At 47.8% G+C, this 18,044-nt stretch overlaps 3 protein-coding genes and 1 long non-coding RNA gene across 7 annotated transcripts; 3 read left to right on the top strand and 1 right to left on the bottom strand.

The window, feature by feature from the left end:
* The first annotated feature begins 137 nt into the window (after positions 1-137).
* aldh16a1 (aldehyde dehydrogenase 16 family, member A1) lies at positions 138-7,511 on the top strand. Of its 2 annotated transcripts, none has more exons than XM_052048543.1 (17): positions 138-436; positions 1,061-1,160; positions 1,217-1,343; positions 1,429-1,586; positions 2,518-2,595; positions 2,715-2,902; positions 2,972-3,130; positions 3,227-3,385; positions 3,528-3,681; positions 3,751-3,826; positions 4,085-4,190; positions 4,342-4,466; positions 4,555-4,725; positions 6,007-6,211; positions 6,278-6,463; positions 6,535-6,660; positions 6,795-7,511. In XM_052048543.1, the coding sequence occupies exons 1-17, from the start codon at positions 347-349 to the stop codon at positions 6,966-6,968; spliced, it is 2,382 nt and encodes a 793-aa protein (XP_051904503.1). In that variant the 5' UTR covers positions 138-346; the 3' UTR covers positions 6,969-7,511. The 2 variants fall into 2 exon arrangements, with proteins under 2 accessions (XP_051904503.1, XP_051904504.1); XM_052048544.1 differs by lacking the exon at positions 138-436 and adding an exon at positions 657-679.
* Positions 7,512-8,275: 764 nt separating this feature from the next.
* On the top strand, positions 8,276-12,882 carry LOC127589434 (ferritin, middle subunit). Of its 3 annotated transcripts, none has more exons than XR_007959395.1 (5): positions 8,276-8,578; positions 9,195-9,341; positions 9,416-9,541; positions 9,625-9,836; positions 12,775-12,882. XR_007959395.1 is itself a non-coding variant. In XM_052048582.1 (5 exons), the coding sequence occupies exons 1-5, from the start codon at positions 8,477-8,479 to the stop codon at positions 12,723-12,725; spliced, it is 531 nt and encodes a 176-aa protein (XP_051904542.1). In that variant the 5' UTR covers positions 8,276-8,476; the 3' UTR covers positions 12,726-12,882. The 3 variants fall into 3 exon arrangements, 2 of the variants coding, with proteins under 2 accessions (XP_051904542.1, XP_051904541.1); XM_052048582.1 differs by having other exon boundaries at positions 9,625-9,744; positions 12,690-12,882; XM_052048581.1 differs by lacking the exons at positions 8,276-8,578; positions 9,195-9,341; positions 9,416-9,541; positions 9,625-9,836 and adding exons at positions 11,408-11,664; positions 12,150-12,296; positions 12,368-12,493 and having other exon boundaries at positions 12,570-12,882.
* LOC127589438 (uncharacterized) lies at positions 9,433-12,590 on the bottom strand. The gene is made up of 2 exons (XR_007959396.1): positions 12,458-12,590; positions 9,433-9,505 (listed from the first exon to the last, which is right to left on the bottom strand). It is a non-coding gene; the product is annotated as an uncharacterized LOC127589438 (long non-coding RNA).
* A 620-nt stretch (positions 12,883-13,502) lies between the features above and the next one.
* On the top strand, positions 13,503-17,762 carry syt5a (synaptotagmin Va). The gene is made up of 10 exons (XM_052048563.1): positions 13,503-13,627; positions 14,555-14,721; positions 14,879-14,893; positions 15,536-15,717; positions 15,794-15,880; positions 15,980-16,147; positions 16,226-16,393; positions 16,700-16,817; positions 17,218-17,351; positions 17,457-17,762. Exons 2-10 carry the CDS (start codon positions 14,559-14,561, stop codon positions 17,664-17,666), a joined length of 1,245 nt encoding a protein of 414 aa, XP_051904523.1. The 5' UTR covers positions 13,503-13,627; positions 14,555-14,558; the 3' UTR covers positions 17,667-17,762.
* Positions 17,763-18,044: the final 282 nt, after the last annotated feature.

Genomic DNA, 18,044 nt, shown 5'->3' with positions numbered 1-18,044 from the left:
GCTGTTGTACAGCTAAGTACAATAATACACGAGTTTTTAAATATTTTTGAGGAACTGAAAGCAAACGACAGACCAATTATTCCTTAAATTAAGGAATGTATACAGCAAATATACTGTACAAAAATGGTGGTCGAAGCCGGAAGTAATCGGGAGCGACTCCTCTCGCATCAAGTTGTAAGTCGGCCGTTTTGCAAAGTCGTACTTTGGCTATGACGATTGGCCTCCTTTCGAGCCCTACTTGAGGCAGAGTTGGTGCTTTCAAGCAAAGGTTTGGCTCTTTAAAGCCACCCAGAAGCGATTTAACGGGCATTGTGGATATTTTCTACACCATTAAGCAGCGACTATTATGGCCGGCACCACCACAAAGACAGTGCACGACATTTTTCAGAGTATGGAGTACGGACCTGCCGCAACCTCCAGCACCGCCACTGCACGGGTAAAATGGTTATTATCAGTGAAAAGAAACCTAAAGCGAGAGTTTGGCATTTCGCCGCTGGTCTTAAATTCAAGCCATAGATGCATGTGTCATGTGTCTTCTATTAACTTTGACTGTTTTGCAAGCCACTGGTAGACTCTTGGACTCACAAGGCAACCACGTGACTGGCTGGAACTGTGCAAATAACCTTGTAATGAACTGTCACGGGATGCTGACTTTATCGAACTACACTGAAACGTCAACGTAAATACTAAAATCGTTTTGTACTTTGTCCTGAATCTGCATTTCCTGTCTTCCTCCACTAGATACAACAGGCTGGGGTGTTCATTTGAGGGCGGATTAGAGAAGAGTGGAAGGGATGTTCTTTGAGATTCATTTATTCAACACTCTGAAATCAATTGCGCATTTGAAAAGTGGATGGTGGACCACAAATGCCCCCCGGGGCCCCAGTTTGGACACCCTTTGCACCTTCTCGTCAAAACATTGACATGCAAAGATTTCGAGGGGGCGCAAAGTATTTTTTTGTGAGGGAAATCAAAGTTGGTTTTCGGGCTCCCAAATAACTTACCCAACTCAATTTTCATATCCACTCACTGTGCGGTTTACATCTGCTTCCGCCCGCAGGCATGGCTAGAGAGTCATTCCTGCTCTTTGGGTCTGTTTATTGCCGGCAAATTTGTTCGTCCGCTCGACAGGCAGACTCGCTCCATGGTGGACTCAAAAGGTGAGTTCCGGTTTGGAGCCTACAACCGCACACAGTTCACGGTTCTCTTGTGTTAGGTGCTGTCGTGTGCAGCACGGTGTGTGCCTTGCAGGCCGATATTTCGCAATGCGCATCATCTGCTGTCGAGGGCTTTGAGGCTTGGAGTGGCTTGTCCTGCTACCAGAGGTCCAAGGTGTTGCTCAGGTACTCCGAAATACACCGAGGACCCTAAACAGGGTGAAGGAACGGTCTTTCAATGCATCATCGGGTGCGCGTCACCTGTCCTCAGGTTGGCGAGCGCTCTGGGCCAGCACGGCCAGAGTGTGGCCGAGCTGTGTGACCTGTGCGGAGCCTCCTGCTCCTCCTCCAGCCTTGTCCGGTTGTTGCAGTACTACAGCGGATCGGCTCAGCTCAGGGACGCTCTTGTCGCCGACTGGACGCCGCTGGGTACGTGAGCCGGCGCTTTCCGTCGAGGCGTGTCGCAGTCCGGAGAGGTTTCTTGGCTGTCTGACTGTTCCACATCGAAGCAGGGGTCCTGTTTTTAAAGAATATTCATCCTATGCGTGTTTTGGGAATGCGGGAGGAAACATTGTATTTTGAATACATCTGAGGCGGCGGCCATTTTGCCACTTGCTGTCGACTGAAAATGACATCACAGCGCCTCTGGGCTCAGTTCGCTAAGGTCACGTGACCAATCCCCGAAAACAGGTGAGCTGTGATTGGTCGCGATCTAACCTCTGAGGCAACTGCTTAAATTAATATTGCACAAGCGCAACATGAACTGGAATGCCATGTTCAGACTAGCGCAGGGGTGTCCAAAGTTTTTGCCAAGGGGGCCAGATTTTATGTGATAAAATGTCGGGTGGCCGACCTTGGCTGACATTCTTTACATTGAACAACAATATTGTTCAACACATTTTAGTAAGCCAGTCTGTTTCACATTTCCATTTTTATTTGAATTTCAACAATCTTCAGAATTTCTTTTGGTTCATTTGAAACAGGAGTTTGAAATATGACATATCAGTCAATCTAAACACGGAGTGATGTCTTGTTAACTCGTGAGTGATGCCCTCTAGTGTCTAAATGCTATTACTCATTTAGTGAATGCTATTACTCATTTAGCCACTAGAGGGAAGCAGTACTCTATGAAACATCACTCACCAGTCGACGAGACCTCAGTCAATGCAACACGTGTTCCATTGCGCCCAACCTGCGGGCCAGACGGCACTGATTTTATGACGGGGGGCCGAGGGCCGGACTTTGGACATGCCTGGACTAGCGAAACATATCATAAAGGAAAATGTTTATTTCCCCTATCATAGGAGACCGTTATCCCGTTTTTAAAACACTAATTTTTGATTTTCTTCCTGTTTCACAGGTGTGGTTTTAGTCACCGTCTCTGACGACTGCACTTTCCACTCCCTGATGCTCAAAGTCTTACCAGCACTGGCCATGGGTAAAAAAAAAACCCACAAAAACGCACTCCACTTACTCCACAAACCCAAGTTTTGTTTCATATTTGATCAATTCCAATATGTTGTTGAGTTACTCGTATAAATCCGCGTCCTCCCTTAGGCAACTCTGTCACGGTGGTCCCCGGCCAAAGCACCGCCCCTCCGGCACTTTTATTGGCTCAGCTTTTTACGGCCGCCGGCTTGCCTGCTGGAGCCCTCAACGTCTTAACTGGCGGCGACGTGTCGCTGGCCGCCGATGTGGCCCGGAATTCCAGCATCGCCTCCGTCACCTACAGCGGCAACAAGCAGGTGCGCGTATAAGCATTGTGGAATCATCAATGAACCATGTGATTTGTTGTTGTTGTTGTTTTTTTTTAGGATGCTGTCAAGCTGTGTAAAGCTACAGCAGGGATGGGACTTCCTGTCTGTGTATCCCCGAACATTGGCGCTACGTGTCCCATCATCATCTTTGAGTCTGCTGACATCAACAGCGCAGTAGATGACGTCTTAGAGACGGCCTTCAAGAAGGAGAAAGAAGTGAGCCGAGTGGCCGTTTGTCACTTTAGGATGCTTTTTAAATTTTTTTTTATTTTTTTGGTGGTGCTAACAGTCTTGTTCCTTCGTTATTTGCAGGCGCACTGGGTGTTGTGCGTGCAGGAGAGCATACTGGACAGCGTGATGGCCTATCTAAGGTTGCGCATGGCAGCCTTGAAATGCGTGTCGCTTCCAGGAGATGGCGTCAGAGTGCTCGTGGAGACTGCGGTGCAGGACGCTCAAAACAAGGGGGCCACGGTTGGTCCATAACGCATTTGCTCCGCCCCCTTTCGCACATCAGATGTCCCCGTCTGAGGCCGGCGGCGTTTCAAGTGCCATCGGTATACCGTACGGCTGGTTGAATGAAGGTGTCATGTTTTGCTTTTTTTCGCCCCCTCAGTTGGTGCAGTCCTGCGCCGTCCCCTCGAGTACACAATATCCTCCGACGGTGCTGTGTGGAGCCGCCCCCTCCTCGCCGTGTGTGGTCACGCCCTCTCCCGGGCCGCTGCTTCCTCTCGTGACCTTCCGAAGTCACGCAGAGGCAGTGACTCTGGGTAATAAAAATGCTTCTCAACCACGCGTGAAGATGAGAGCCGCCCTCACGCTCTGTGTGTTCTCCGCAGGGAATCACAGTCCACATGGCCAAGTGGCTTGTATCTGGACCGAAGACCTCACTCTGGCTCTGGAGACATCGAAGAGGCACGCGCATTCACACGGCGACGCTTTTTCTCTTTCTTTCGCTTTTTGCCGCCACCAAGGATGGCGTTCTCTTTGCATGGATTTGACCTTTTGCACGTCGACCTCACAGTGCAGAGGTACCGGGTTCGATTCCAGCTCCGGCCTCCCCTGTGTAGCGTCGACGTGGGTTTTCTCGGAAAATGGAGGGATGGATTTTACATCTCATTAAAGCCGCTGTATAATGTTTCTGTCTTTTTTTTTCTCTCTGGCTGTCTTCAGTCTGTCTGTGGGCTCAGTGTGGGTGAATTCGCACCCTCTGTCTGATCCGTGTCTGCCCGTTTCTGGTCACAAAGACAGCGGCACGTGCACCGATGGAGGGCAGGAGGTGCGTTTCAGTAGTTTGTGACACTTGTTGTCGTTGGATTTCTTTCATAAAGATGTTGTCAATCAGACTCCTCCACAAAGTCAACATTTTACCCAAACAAAAGCGGGTGCACGTAGATTGGCGAAACGATCGTCGTCGTCGTTTTTTTCAGGGTCTGTATCAGTTTCTGCGGCCATCCTCGTCCTCGGTTCTCCCTCGTGCTTCCCCTGTCGCCCTGGACTACGCCAAATTTGGAACTGACGCGCCCCCGGTTATCATTCCGGATGAGACTGCCGGGTGTGTGTTTTTTTTCCCCCTCTCTTTTAATTGTTGGCTTAAATGTACATGAGCCATTTACTTGATTCTCTCTCTCGCTCCTCATCAGTACCCTGAAGTCCTACGCGCACTTGGTGGCTGGCAAGGCGTGTAAATTGGAGTCTGGCGCCAGTGTCGTGGTGCGTCCTCAAGGCGGCGGCGATGCGTTGGGCTACTGTCCCGATGGAGGCCAGAAAGATGTCCGCAATGCTGTGGAGGCCGCTGTCAAAGTTCAGCCAGGGTGAGATACCAGCAGAGACTCAAACAAACAAAAGCCGATGATGCCTGTTGGCGGGTATTTCAAGGCCGTAGAATGTTGACGTTTTGGGTGAATATCAACAGAATTTATTTAAGTTCAGTTGATTTTTTTTTTCCTAACCGCTTGATCCTCACTAGGGGGGTGCTGGAGCCTATCCCAGCTGTCTTCGGGCAGTAGGCGGGGGACACCCTGAATCGGTTGCCAGCCAATCGCAGGGCACACAGAAACGAACAACCATTTGCACTCACACTCACACCTAGGGACAATTCAGAGTGTTCAATCAGCCTGCCACGCATGTTTTTGGAACGTGGGAGGAAACCGGAACACCCGGAGAAAACCCACGCAAGCCCGGGGAGAACATGCAAACTCCCATTCGCACTCACACTCATACCTCGGGACAATTTAGAGCGTCCAATCAGCCTGCCACGCATGTTTTTGGAATGTGGGAGGAAACCGGAACACCCGGAGAAAACCCACGCATGCCCGGGGAGAACATGCAAACTCCCATTCGCACTCACACTCATACCTCGGGACAATTTAGAGCGTCCAATCAGCCTGCCACGCATGTTTTTGGAATGTGGGAGGAAACCGGAGCACCCGGAGAAAACCCACGCAGGCCCGGGGAGAACATGCAAACTCCACACAGGGAGGCTGGAGCTGGAATCGAACCCGGTACCTCTGCACTGTGAAGCCCACGTGCTAACCACTGGACTACCGGGCCGCCCAAATGTATATGTGTATTTAAAGTCCTATTGAGAGCTTTCTCTGAAATATTCAAAGTTCAGTAGAGTTGTCTTGTGAAAAAGTTTTCTTTCCTTCTCCCTTTCAAGCCAAAGCCGAGATGAATGAGCCAGTTCTCGATTCGGAAAAAGGTGAACGGGTGAACGTGACCAATTTGTGCTGCCAAATTTGATCTTCTGCTCTCAAAGAGCAAACCTGCACGGGGTGAAGCTAATTGTCGGCATATTGTGTAACCTTTTTTAGCTTTGTTGCTATATTGTGTAACTTTTCTGGCTGTTTGGGTTTATTGCCGGTTAATGTCTAACTTGAGATGATGACTCCGAGGAACTAACTCAAAACAACCGCATTGATAGCTTCTGAGCACCTGAATCTGCTGCCTGACGATAAAAATCACAAACGCGCTGTAGAATAGCCTCTCATCCTGCCCCATTTGCTATCGATACACCGCTTTTGTTGTCGAGCACGCCGTGGTTGTGATCTTCCCGGAGGTTCTATTTCCCCATTGTGACTTTTCTCCTCCAGGTGGATGAAAAAGAGTCCGCCCGCCCGCGCCCAGCACATTCTATCTCTGGCCAAGGGCCTTGAAGGCAAAAGGCAGGAGCTAGCAGCCTCAATCTGTGCCCAAACTGGCCTCCCCATGGAAGAGGCCCTCATGGAGGTGGAGCTCAGTATCGCCCGGCTCGGTGATTGGGCCGCCTACTGTGGCAAAGTTCACGGCGGAACTCTGGTACACAAATTCATCCTTTTTTGCAATTTTAGAAACATGCTGATTTCAATCTTTGCCGTCGTTCAGCCTGTGCCGCAGGCCGGCACCGGTCTCTCCATCCCCGAGGCGATGGGAGTGGTGGGCGCGGTGCTTCCCGACGAGCATCTCCTTCTGTCCACCGTAACGCTTCTCGGAGCAGCCCTCGCCTCTGGCAATGCCATCGTCATGGTACCCAGTCCCGAGTATCCGCTGCCGGCATTGGCGATCATTCAGGTAAGCGAGACAAACCGAAATGAACAATACGACACTATAATTGCTTTTCTCGCCTAACGTTTTTCCCTCAGGTGCTCCTGTCTTCAGATCTGCCAGCGGGCTTGGTGAACATCATTACGGGAAGGAGAGACCCGTTGACAAAGGCCTTGGCCAATCACAGTGTCATCAAGGCCATCTGGTACTGGGGCACCAGCGAGGTGAGCATTACTCGGACACATCCGAGGGCCTGAAAAACACCAACGGCCTCTCCACGTTGCGTGCAGCAACGAACCATCGTCCGTAATGCGCAAGGTAGACGGCTGACGCGCGCCATCGTGTTCTCTTGCCGCAGGGCTGCCAGTACCTCCAGCACACCTGCACCAGTCCGCTAAAAACTTTGCGCCTGTTCTGCCAGACGGACAAGGACGGGAAGCATGGCGGCCGAGATTGGACACGCCCCTCCGTTCTGGAGGAGTTTTGGAGAAATGCCGTCCAGTGGAAGAGTGTATGGATCCCTACGGCATAAAAAAAAAAGAGTTAAGATGATGGAAGATGAGCAAATGACGCTTAGGCGGTCAGGTTGTACTGTACAAGCCAGGTTCAAAATGAAATAAACATTTGAGAGTGAACGAACTACTACATCGTACATCGTATGAGCATTTGGAATCACTGCTCTCTGACTTGCAATGAATGTAAAGTGCAGTGGCCATCAAGTTTCTGTACAGCTTGTGCAATCCTTGTTTTTTTTTTTTTTTTTACTTTTTAACCAGCCTCATGACTGTTGAGGTCATTTCCACCATTTGCGACACGTGGTGCTCATGAGACCCCTCCCGCTCCATGCCAAAGAGGAAGGACCGACTTCTGTTTCAGAATGCCGAGTCATGACAATGACTCAGCAAATTCATGGGTTGAAGACTTGAGACAAGACTTTTCAGAAATGAGTCACCGCTGTTGAACTCTCACGCACGCGCGCACACAGAGGGGGTGGTGGGTACTAGCTTGCTGAGTAACTGTGACTCAGCAATTCTAAGGGTCTGAGTATTCTTGTTCTTTTAGTTATGGTTGATCAAATGAGCAATTGTGAGACGCAGAGTCTTTGGAATGTGCAAGGTCACATTTTCATACTTTCATGATAGCCAACAATGATTCGTGATCAACACAGATCTGGTCAAAATGATTTTCGATAGGAGTGATGCAATTGCAGTGTGACTTGTGGACTGGTGAAAGGGCAGTTGTAGGCCTAGCAAGCCATCAACTATGAAGAAGTTTCTAGAAGCTTCCACAAAAGACATGTCGAAACATTATAAAGCAGATAATTTAACAAGGCACCCAGTGAGTGGTTACATTTCTGGAAATTCGGAACTGCTTCAAACAAAGACTTGATGTTACGAAAACTAAAATATGACTTCTACTCCAATTTAGCTCCAAAGTTATTGTATTAAACCATATAGAACAGTACACCCAACAGATATCATCATCATGAACAGTTTCAAATCCAAGAAATTTATTCATTTATGCTAATAGCATGTTATTGTTAACACCAAGGGCATTTCGGCGATTCAACAAAATAAATAAAATTTAGGAATAAAAAACATCAAAATATACATTTCGGTAACGGGTCTTGGGCTGCGTTTTTTACCCACCAGTCATAGTTGAAATATACAATTTACAGAAATAATATTAAGTTCTGGGTGCACGGAATTTTTGTTTCATTAAAAAAAAAACGGATACGCCTTTAATTTTTTTTTGTTCGCTGGGAAATTGTCACGTGCTCCCGAGAGCTGCTATTGGCGGATGTGAGCTGCAGACGTCATCAAGGAGTATAAATAGGAGGCCTTTCGCCTATTGTCTCACTGCTGAAGAGTCGTCTGGAAGTTCTTGCTTCAACAGTGATTGAACGGAACTTCTTTCGTCCCTTTTTTTGCCTTGGCACCAACTCGCTTTCACTTCGACAACAGAATACCTCCACGCATAGCTCTATTTTTTGTACTTTCTTTTGGTTTTTGTAAGAAAAGACAAAACACGCCAGCTAAGATGGAGTCTCAAGTGCGTCAGAACTACCACCGCGAATGCGAGGCCGCCATTAACCGAATGGTCAACATGGAGCTTTTCGCTTCCTACACCTACACTTCAATGGTAAGTGTGTACGAAACATGGCTTAGAATACCATTTTCGCCATGGTTAGCATTAAAAATAGTACGGAAGTGAATTACGTGCCCCCCGCCCTCCCTCGCTTTTCACCCCGACCAGTTTGACAAACAAATGCTCCTTTGAGTGTCCAAAGAGTACATTTCCGGTCTGCTGTTCGTAGCTACCCAAAAGTGCCGTGTCGCCTCCCCAAAAAACAAGTTGCGCATTTATTCTAAGTCATTGGTTTCCGTGTGCCAGTAAGTATTTGTACTCACTAGCGGGGGGGTCTCCCGACCTGAACGGTCATTAACATTTCTTCGCGTTCGTCGAACACCGACATTTTACTATCGCGGTAAAATTGCAGTTGATATCTTTGCGCTACTTCGTTACAATAGAGTCCATAGTTTCGAAGTTTTCAGTTTTTTTTTAATCAACAGTTGTGGGAAAACGGTACAAGTAAAATAGGCTTCCTACTCGTGCGACCCAGTTCTTCCACTATTGAAAATCGTACTTCCGGTACTTGACGAATGGACTTGCGCGCTTTCTCCTTGGGTACTATTGGGCTGTTTTGAACCACTACTCGTGTAGCGTGACAAAGGCTGATTTTGTTTTAAATCTCCAGGCCTTTTACTTCTCCCGAGATGACATTGCCCTCCCAGGCTTTGCCCATTTCTTCAAGGAGAACAGTGAAGAGGAGAGGGAGCACGCTGACAAGTTGCTGGACTTCCAGAACAAAAGAGGTGGCCGCATCTTCCTCCAGGATGTCAAGGTCTGTGCGCTCACGCCAAGCGTTCAAATCACGATTTGATTTTTTCAAGAATTCACATTTTTGCTTTTCTTCAGAAACCAGAGCGTGATGAGTGGGGGAGTGGACTTGAGGCGATGCAGTCTGCCCTACAGCTGGAGAAAAATGTTAATCAGGCTCTCCTGGACCTGCACAAATTGGCATCTGAACATGTGGATCCCCATGTACGTTTTTCCTGGAACTTGGTGTGTACTCGTTTGCTGTGCTACCATTTTTCAAGACATTTCCCATTTTCTTGTATCCACAGCTGTGCGACTTCTTGGAAAGCCACTACCTGAACGAGCAGGTGGAGGCCATCAAGAAGTTGGGAGACTACATCAGCAATTTGAGCCGCATGGATGCCCAAAACAACAAGATGGCCGAGTACCTGTTTGACAAGCACACTCTGGGGGGCAAGAGCTAAAGTTTTCAAAGTGTGCCGTCAAAATGGGCCTCAACGTTCGCATTCTCTAAGCAATCGGTTTAATTTTGGTTAACATATAGCACGTGTTGTGGGATAATGGTGACGCTGTTGCAAAGAAATGCTGTATTCTGAATAAACAGATTTGAGCTGGAATATGGTGTCTTGTGTATTGTTAGATTTTAAGTGCCTGCCAATCATTGGCTTTCGCAACCACATCGCATATGGTTGAAAACTACCAGAGTGCATGAAAATGTGATGGTGGAAATGAGTAACAAGTTTTGAGAGGTTCCTAAATTAAAGTGGGAGTGAGTCGTTATTTAATTTTTTTTGCCTCCCTCAAAATATCCTCAAAATGAGGGTAGTTCAAGCGTGTTTTTTTTTCTCCCTCTCTCCCTCCCCTATGGTTTCTATCTGACCTTTGGGTTGAGTGAACGCTGGCGCGTATTGGCTACCGCTGCTCAACCTGTATTTTGTTTTATTGTAAAGTGTCCTTGGGTGTCTTGAAAGGCGCTTACAAATGTATTATTAATCTAAAACACCACAGGCATCTAGTTATTGGGCCTTTGGACTTTCCTCAAACGGGTGTCAAACTCCGGATCTGGGGGGTCTCCTTCCTGCATGTTTTCAATCTGTTGCAACACACCTGAAGTCATCTCTCCAGAAGCCAAATGTCGAGCCGTTCCATTAGAATCGGGTGTGTGGCAACAGGGAGAGAAGGAAAACCTGCAGGACGGCGGCCCCCCAGGACCAGAGTTTGCCACCCTTTTGCCTCACAAGGTAGGCAATGTGCTGCAATTGGCCCACTAAACAGGTTTGGGGACCAAAAATGCTCTCGCCACAAAGGGGCGCCATTTCACACCTTTGTCGTCACTTTTTCACATCAACGCATCGTGGGCGACATTTGCCGTATTCTTTGTCGGTGGCCTGAGGCCAGGGTTCGCGTATAAGAGAAAAACTCAACCAGGAAGATGCATTTCCCATATGGTTGCGTGGTATTTGAGCAGTGGCGCACAGTCATGGACATCTTCTGGTTTGAACAGAATCATTAGTGAGCTAAACGTTTGCCACCTAAATTCGATTTGTTTCTTCACGGAAGTCTATTTTCATTTTGGAGCGTAACAAAGACTTGATGTTACGAAAACTAAAATATGACTTCTACTCCAATTTAGCGCCAAAGTTATTGTATTAAACCATACAGAACAGTACACCCAACAGATCATGAACAGTTTCAAATCCAAGAAATGTATTCATTTATGCTAATAGCATGTTATTGTTAACACCAAGGGCATTTCGGCGATTCAACAAAATAAATGTAATTTAGGAATAAAAAACATCAAAATATACATTTCGCTAACGGATCTTGGGATGCATTTTTTACCCACCAGTCATAGTGGAAATATACAATTTACATAAATATTAAGTGGACTTCTGGCCTTTCCATAATCTAGGACCTAGGTTCTAGGTGCACGGAATTTTTGTTTCATTAAAAAAAAACGGATACGCCTTTAATTTTTTTTTTGCACTGGGAAATTGTCACGTGCTCCCGAGAGCTGCTATTGGCGGATGTGAGCTGCAGACGTCACCAAGGAGTATAAATAGGAGGCGTTTCAGCTATTGTCTCACAGCTGAAGAGTCGTCTGGGAGTTCTTGCTTCAACAGTGATTGAACGGAACTTCTTTCGTCCCTTTTTTTGCCTTGGTACCAACTCGCTTTCACTTCGACAACAGAATACCTCCACGCATAGCTCTATTTTTGTAAGAAAAGACAAACACGCCAGCTAAGATGGAGTCTCAAGTGCGCCAGAACTACCACCGCGAATGCGAGGCCGCCATTAACCGAATGGTCAACATGGAGCTTTTCGCTTCCTACACCTACACTTCAATGGTAAGTGTGTACGAAACATGGCTTGGAAGACCATTTTCGCCATGGTTAGCATTAAAAATAGTACGATAGTGAATTACGTGCCCCCCGCCCTACCTCGCTTTTCACCCCGACCAGTTTGACAAACAAATGCTCCTTTGAGTGTCCCAAGAGTACATTTCCGGTCTGCTGTTTCGTAGCTACCCAAGAGTGCCGTCAAACACCGACATTTTACGATCGCGGTAAAATTGCAGTTGATATTTTTGCGGTACTTCATTAACGATTGAGTCCATAGTTGCGAAGTTCAAGTTTTTTTTTAAATCAGCATTTGTAGGAAAACGGTACAAGTAAAATGGGCTTCCTACTTGTGCGACCCAGTCCTTCCAATATTGAGGAAAATCGTACTTCTGGTAATTAACGAATGGCGCTTTCTACTTGGGTACTATTGGGCTGTTTTGAACCACTACTCGTGTAGCGTGACAAAGGCTGATTTTGTTTTAAATCTCCAGGCCTTTTACTTCTCCCGAGATGACATTGCCCTCCCAGGCTTTGCCCATTTCTTCAAGGAGAACAGTGAAGAGGAGAGGGAGCACGCTGACAAGTTGCTGGACTTCCAGAACAAAAGAGGTGGACGCATCTTCCTCCAGGATGTCAAGGTCTGTGCGCTCATGCCAAGCTTTCAAATCAGTTTGATTTTTCAAGAATTCACATTTTTGCTTTTCTTCAGAAACCAGAGCGTGATGAGTGGGGGAGTGGACTTGAGGCCATGCAGTCTGCCCTACAGCTGGAGAAAAATGTTAATCAGGCTCTCCTGGACCTGCACAAATTGGCCTCTGAACATGTGGATCCCCATGTACGTTTTTCCTGGAACTTGGTGTGCACTCGTTTGCCGTGCTACTATTTTTTAAGACATTTTCTTGTATCCACAGCTGTGCGACTTCTTGGAAAGCCACTACCTGAACGAGCAGGTGGAGGCCATCAAGAAGCTGGGAGACTACATCAGCAATTTGAGCCGCATGGATGCCCAAAACAACAAGTTGGCCGAGTACCTGTTTGACAAGCACACTCTGGGGGGCAAGAGCTAAAGTTTTGAAAGTGTGCCGTCAAAATGGGCCTCAACGTTCGCATTCTCCAAGTTTAATTTTGGTTAACGTATAGCACGTGTTGTGGGGTTTGCGTGGGATAATGGTGACGCTGTTGCAAAGAAATGTTGTATTCTGAATAAACAGATTTGAGCTGGAATATGGCGTCTTGTGCATTGTTGGATTTTAAGTAAAGTGCCTGCCAATCATTGGCTTTCGCAACCACATCGCATATGGTTGAAAACTACCAGAGTGCATGAAAATGTGATGGTGGAAATGAGTTTAACAAATATTGACTGTTTTGAGAAATTCCTAAATTAAGAGTGGGAGGTTAATCTAAAACGCCACAGGCATCTAATTATTGGGCCTTCGGACTTTCTCGCTCTCGCCACAGAGTGGCGCCATTTCGCACCTTTGTGGTCACTTTTGCATATCACCGCATCGTGGGCGACATTTGCCTTTTCTGTCGGTGGTTTGAACAGGATCATTAGTGAGCTAACCATTTACCACCTAAACTCGATTTAACCCATAAAATTTGATTTGTTTTTGTCCGACAGGTGCGTCCACCCAATTTGCACAGGCCCTTCCAAATGAGTGCTGGCCTCTGATTTCAAGTTGCCAATGGCGAAAGAGCCAGTCAAAAGGTTGGAACTTCCTTGATTTCATTTTTTTTTTTTTTTTGCTCCGGCATCCGACGTGAAATTAGAGCCTTAAGACCAAACGTGTTGTGCAGTGCGGGCCCGTAAGTGGTTGGCAGTGAGGGATAATGATGAGATTAAAATAAAAGGACGGGGGGAGAGGGGTGAGAGAGAGTTGCGGGCGAGCACTTCTCTTGAGCAAACACTGTTGGATCGGAGCGCCATCATCGTACAAGCAAAGGAGCCGAGGACTGAGACAAAGATTAGGTGAGTCATATTTATATTTGTAGTTATTTGGTGAACTTGACATGACGTTGTCGATACCAATAAACAGCAAATTGCCATTCAAACGCACACCCAAAAAAATCCTTCACATGAAGAAAAGTAAATTGGTGATTGCTACCAGAAAATGCATATGATATTTGTTCCGGTTATTGAGTCCCAATGGAGGGAAATGATTTCAGAACCCACGGCCAGCGGGATTTACTGTCCAGGTGACGCTCTTCGAGCCTGACCTCTGTGACCTTGCCAGTCACAAATACACCCGCTTATTACCTTTGAGCGCGCCATCAATAAATACAATTGAACATTTTTCAGAAGGATTCATGGAACAAAGTGAGCGGGGAAAAGTCCAAATATGGGGAGAGGAGGAGACTGCGAGAGAAAACAAACAAAAAATGGTATTTAATTTGTTTCAGGCCGGGGGATTTTGGGATTACCGAAGCTACTTAATCTCGCTACACTGTGACTCATTATTGAGAGTGACGTTGAATGGCGTGAGGGCTCAACTCGCAGCTTGAAATTCACACCGACTATTTTAGAATGGAATACATTCCCACCTTGTAACACACAGGTGTCAAAGTCGAGGCCCGGGGGCCAGATCTGGCCCGCCACACCAGTTTATATGGCCCGCGAAAGCAAATTCAGCATGTCAAGTTCCATGGTGCTTGCTAAAGTCTCAACCCAAATTTCAAATTGTCATCTGTAATCCGCAATAACGGTCTTTATTATTTACGTCTGCTTGTAGAAATAGTTATTGATCAATTTGTCGTGCGCCGTGTATGTAATATGTGGAAGGGATGAAACGTTTATATTGATTTGGTTCTCCCACAGGACCTCTGCCAGTGTTTTTGTGACTTTTCCCGCCTCCCGTTTTTGTGTCCACTCTCATCCGTGTCAATCGTGTTTCCGTAGAGCCATGTCGCGGTTGCTCGGCGTCGCGGGGGCTCGGTCGCGCAGGGCAGCGGAGGAAGAAAGCAGGGAGCCGCCCCCGCCCCCGCCCCCGCCCCCCTCTCACCATTCCAATCATCAGTTTGCAAGCATGAAGAACAAGTTCTTCAACGAGCTCACGCACTTGCCGAGTAAGCCAACGCACAAACGGACGGCGGCGGCGGCGCCCCCCCAAATGCCTCCACAAGTATTCGAAACGGCTGCCGTATCATCGCCCGGCCATCTTGCATCATCTCACTTTCCATTTGTTGTCTTTTTTTGTCATCTGACCACTATGCTCTCCTCTAGATCATAAACTCAACAGTAAGTACTTTGTTTTTGGGGCTGTTTTTGGTGTGAGCATTAGCATTTTAACGTGACGATATGCTGCTAAAAACAAAACAAAACAAAAAAAAACAGTAGATTTTGCATGACCGTGACCGAAAGAACGAGATCCCGAATACAAGCGGCCGAAATGAGTTTTCTCCGCAGGGTGTCCGTCCGGGCTCTCCCTTAGAGATAAGGTGAGAAGCTCGGTCATCCGGGAGGGGCTCCGAGTCGAGCCGCTTCTCCTCCACATCGAGAGGAGCCAGATGAGGTGGCTTGGGCATCTGATTCGGATGCCTCCTGAGCGCCTCCCTGGTGAGGTGTTCCGGGCATGTCCCACCGGGAGGAGACCCCGAGGAAGACCCAGGACACGCTGGAGAGACTATGTCACCCAGCTGGCCTGGGAACGCCTCGGGATCCCCCGGGGAGAGCTGGACGAAGTAGCTAGGGAGAGGGAAGTCTGGGCTTTGAAGTTGCATTTGTTTCCCACACAAATGCAAATTCATTTTTTCGGTGTCTCATATTCTTAAAAAAAAAAAATTCGTGGTCGCATTTCCATTTGACAACTAAAACAGCGCTTCAGGCATTTTTGTTTTTTCCCACTGACCCCTCCCTCCTTCCTTTTTTTTTTTTTCCAAGTGCCCATGTGGGCAGTGGGGGCCATTGTGGTGGTCGTCCTGACGCTCGTCGCCTGTATGGGATTCTGCATCTACAAGAAATGCTTCAACAAGGCCAAGAAGCCCAAGAAGGTCAGAGAAAGGAAGGCCGGGCGAGGACGCAAGAAGAAGGAAACGGAAGGGGAGGAGGGAGACGAAAAGAAGGTGGGGGGAAAAAGTCGCTCCTTCATTCAAAATGAACGTCAAATACAAGCGACTTGCCTCCCTGTGGTTCTTCTAGGAAGGCGAGGATGGCAAAGAGGAGGAGGAGAAAGAAAACTTTGGCAAACTCGAGTACACTTTGGATTATAACTTCACCGATAACCAGGTGCACTTACCCCCCCCCCCCCCCCCCCCCCCCCCGAGATCTTGCCATCACACTCGGACACGCATCCCAGCCGTAACCTTTTTTTTTTTTCCTTCCCAGCTGATAGTAGGCATCCTGCAGGCTCAGGACCTGGCAGCCATGGACATGGGCGGGACTTCGGACCCCTACGTTAAAGTCTACATGCTGCCGGACAAGAAGAAAAAATTTGAGACCAAAGTCCAGCGCAAGAACCTCTGTCCTGTTTTCAATGAGACTTTCATCTTCAAGGTGCGCCGTTGGCGCTGCGTTCATGTTGTCGAGGTTCCTTTTTTCTGAAAGTCTCTCTTCTTGCCCCCGCCTGTCCAGATACCCTACACAGAGTTGGGCGGTCAGACGCTGGTGCTCCAGGTGTTCGATTTTGACCGCTTTGGCAAACACGACGTCATCGGCGAGATCAAGATTCCCATGAACACCGTGGACCTGGGCCAGCCCATCCACGAATGGAGGGATCTGATTGGAGGAGAGAAAGAGGAGGTGACTTTGGACATTTGGACAGAAATTCTGACCACCTAAAACTGGTGAACGAAAGTAACCAAAAAGGCAGGAAAATTAAAGTCATTTTACCCCCCCCCCCAAAAAAAAATTAGCTCTTTTGTAAACCTGCTCCAAGGTTTGTATACACTGACCATCCAAAGTATGCAAATCATACCCGCAATAAATCAGTGTCTACTTCACGCAGGCGACCAATCATTATTTTTAAAGGGCGGAAACAACCCCCCGCCCAAAGATAAATGTCGTTGAAATGAATGACGGCTTTTTTTGTTGTCGTTCCAAATCAAGCAAGAGAAGCTTGGCGACATCTGCATTTCCCTCCGCTACGTCCCGACTGCAGGCAAGCTAACCGTCAACATCATGGAAGCCAAGAACCTGAAAAAGATGGACGTTGGAGGACTGTCTGGTGAGCGCACCCCCACCTAACCCTAACCTCCTAATCCTGACCCCCCCCCAACCCCAACCCCCAAACCTTGACCTTTAAGTCTCGAACCACTAAACCTAACCCCAACCATCTAACCCTAAACCGAACCCCTCACCCTTAACCTCTAACCTCTAACCCTTAACCTCTGACCCCAAAACCCAAAGCTCCCTTTTCTACGTCACAAAAAAACACAACATCGCTAAAAATGGCACGGTGGACGATTAGTTAGCACGTCGGCTTCCCAGCTTCCTGCGTGGAGTTCGCATTTTCTCCCCCGTGCCTGCGTGGGTTTTCTCCGGGTATTCCGGTTTGCTCCCACATGGACAGGTCTAATGGAACACTCGAAATTGTTCCTGAAGTGCGACTGGTTGTTTGTCCACAGATCCGTTTGTGAAAGTGGTTCTTCAGCACAATGGCAAGCGTCTGAAGAAGAAAAAGACATCGGTGAAACAAAACACCCTGAATCCATACTTCAATGAGAGCTTCAGCTTTGAGATCCCCTTCTCCCAGATCCAGGTGGGTCAGCCAACCCACCAACCATATTATCTGCCAGGTTGACAACTGTGTCAGCGACCAAAACGTTTTCTTTTCTGCCTTCAACCCCCCCCCCCCCCCCCACAGAAAGTGCAGGTGATCATCACGGTGTACGACTACGACAAACTGGGAAGCAACGACCCCATCGGCAAGTGCTGGATCGGCTACGGCGCTTCTGGCGTGGGGCTGCGCCACTGGTCCGACATGTTGGCCAATCCCCGTCGTCCGGTGGCTCAGTGGCACGTCTTGCAGCCCGAGGAGGAGGTCGACGCCGCTCTCAAGGCTCCCATCCGCTAAACAAAAACTGCACACGGACACTCGAGGGCGCTATTTTCGTGTGATTGTGTATGTACGTGTCATGTGGTATGCAAATAAAGGGAATATTTCAGACAATTTGGTGACAGATGGTTCTGCGGAATTAGTCGCGAGCGGTTTGCTGCGGGGAGGGTTGAAAGACGGGATTAGCAGAGGGCACTCTTTAGTCCTTGTCTCACGCGGTCAGCCAAACATGTGAGGTGGGAATTAAACGGGGGTGGCACAGGATGATTAGGGAGGCTACTGACAAGGCCGTTTAAAAGCAACTGATAGGCTTGAGTGTGTGACGATATGTTGAGAAATATACTGTACAATGTTGAGGGGTCGACTTTTAACTTATTTTAATAAGCCGTTTTAAGA

Source organism: Hippocampus zosterae, chromosome 17, assembly GCF_025434085.1.
Source record: "Hippocampus zosterae strain Florida chromosome 17, ASM2543408v3, whole genome shotgun sequence".
Classification (NCBI taxonomy): Eukaryota; Metazoa; Chordata; class Actinopteri; order Syngnathiformes; family Syngnathidae; genus Hippocampus; species Hippocampus zosterae.
This window is presented reverse-complemented; position numbering and strand designations above follow the sequence as displayed.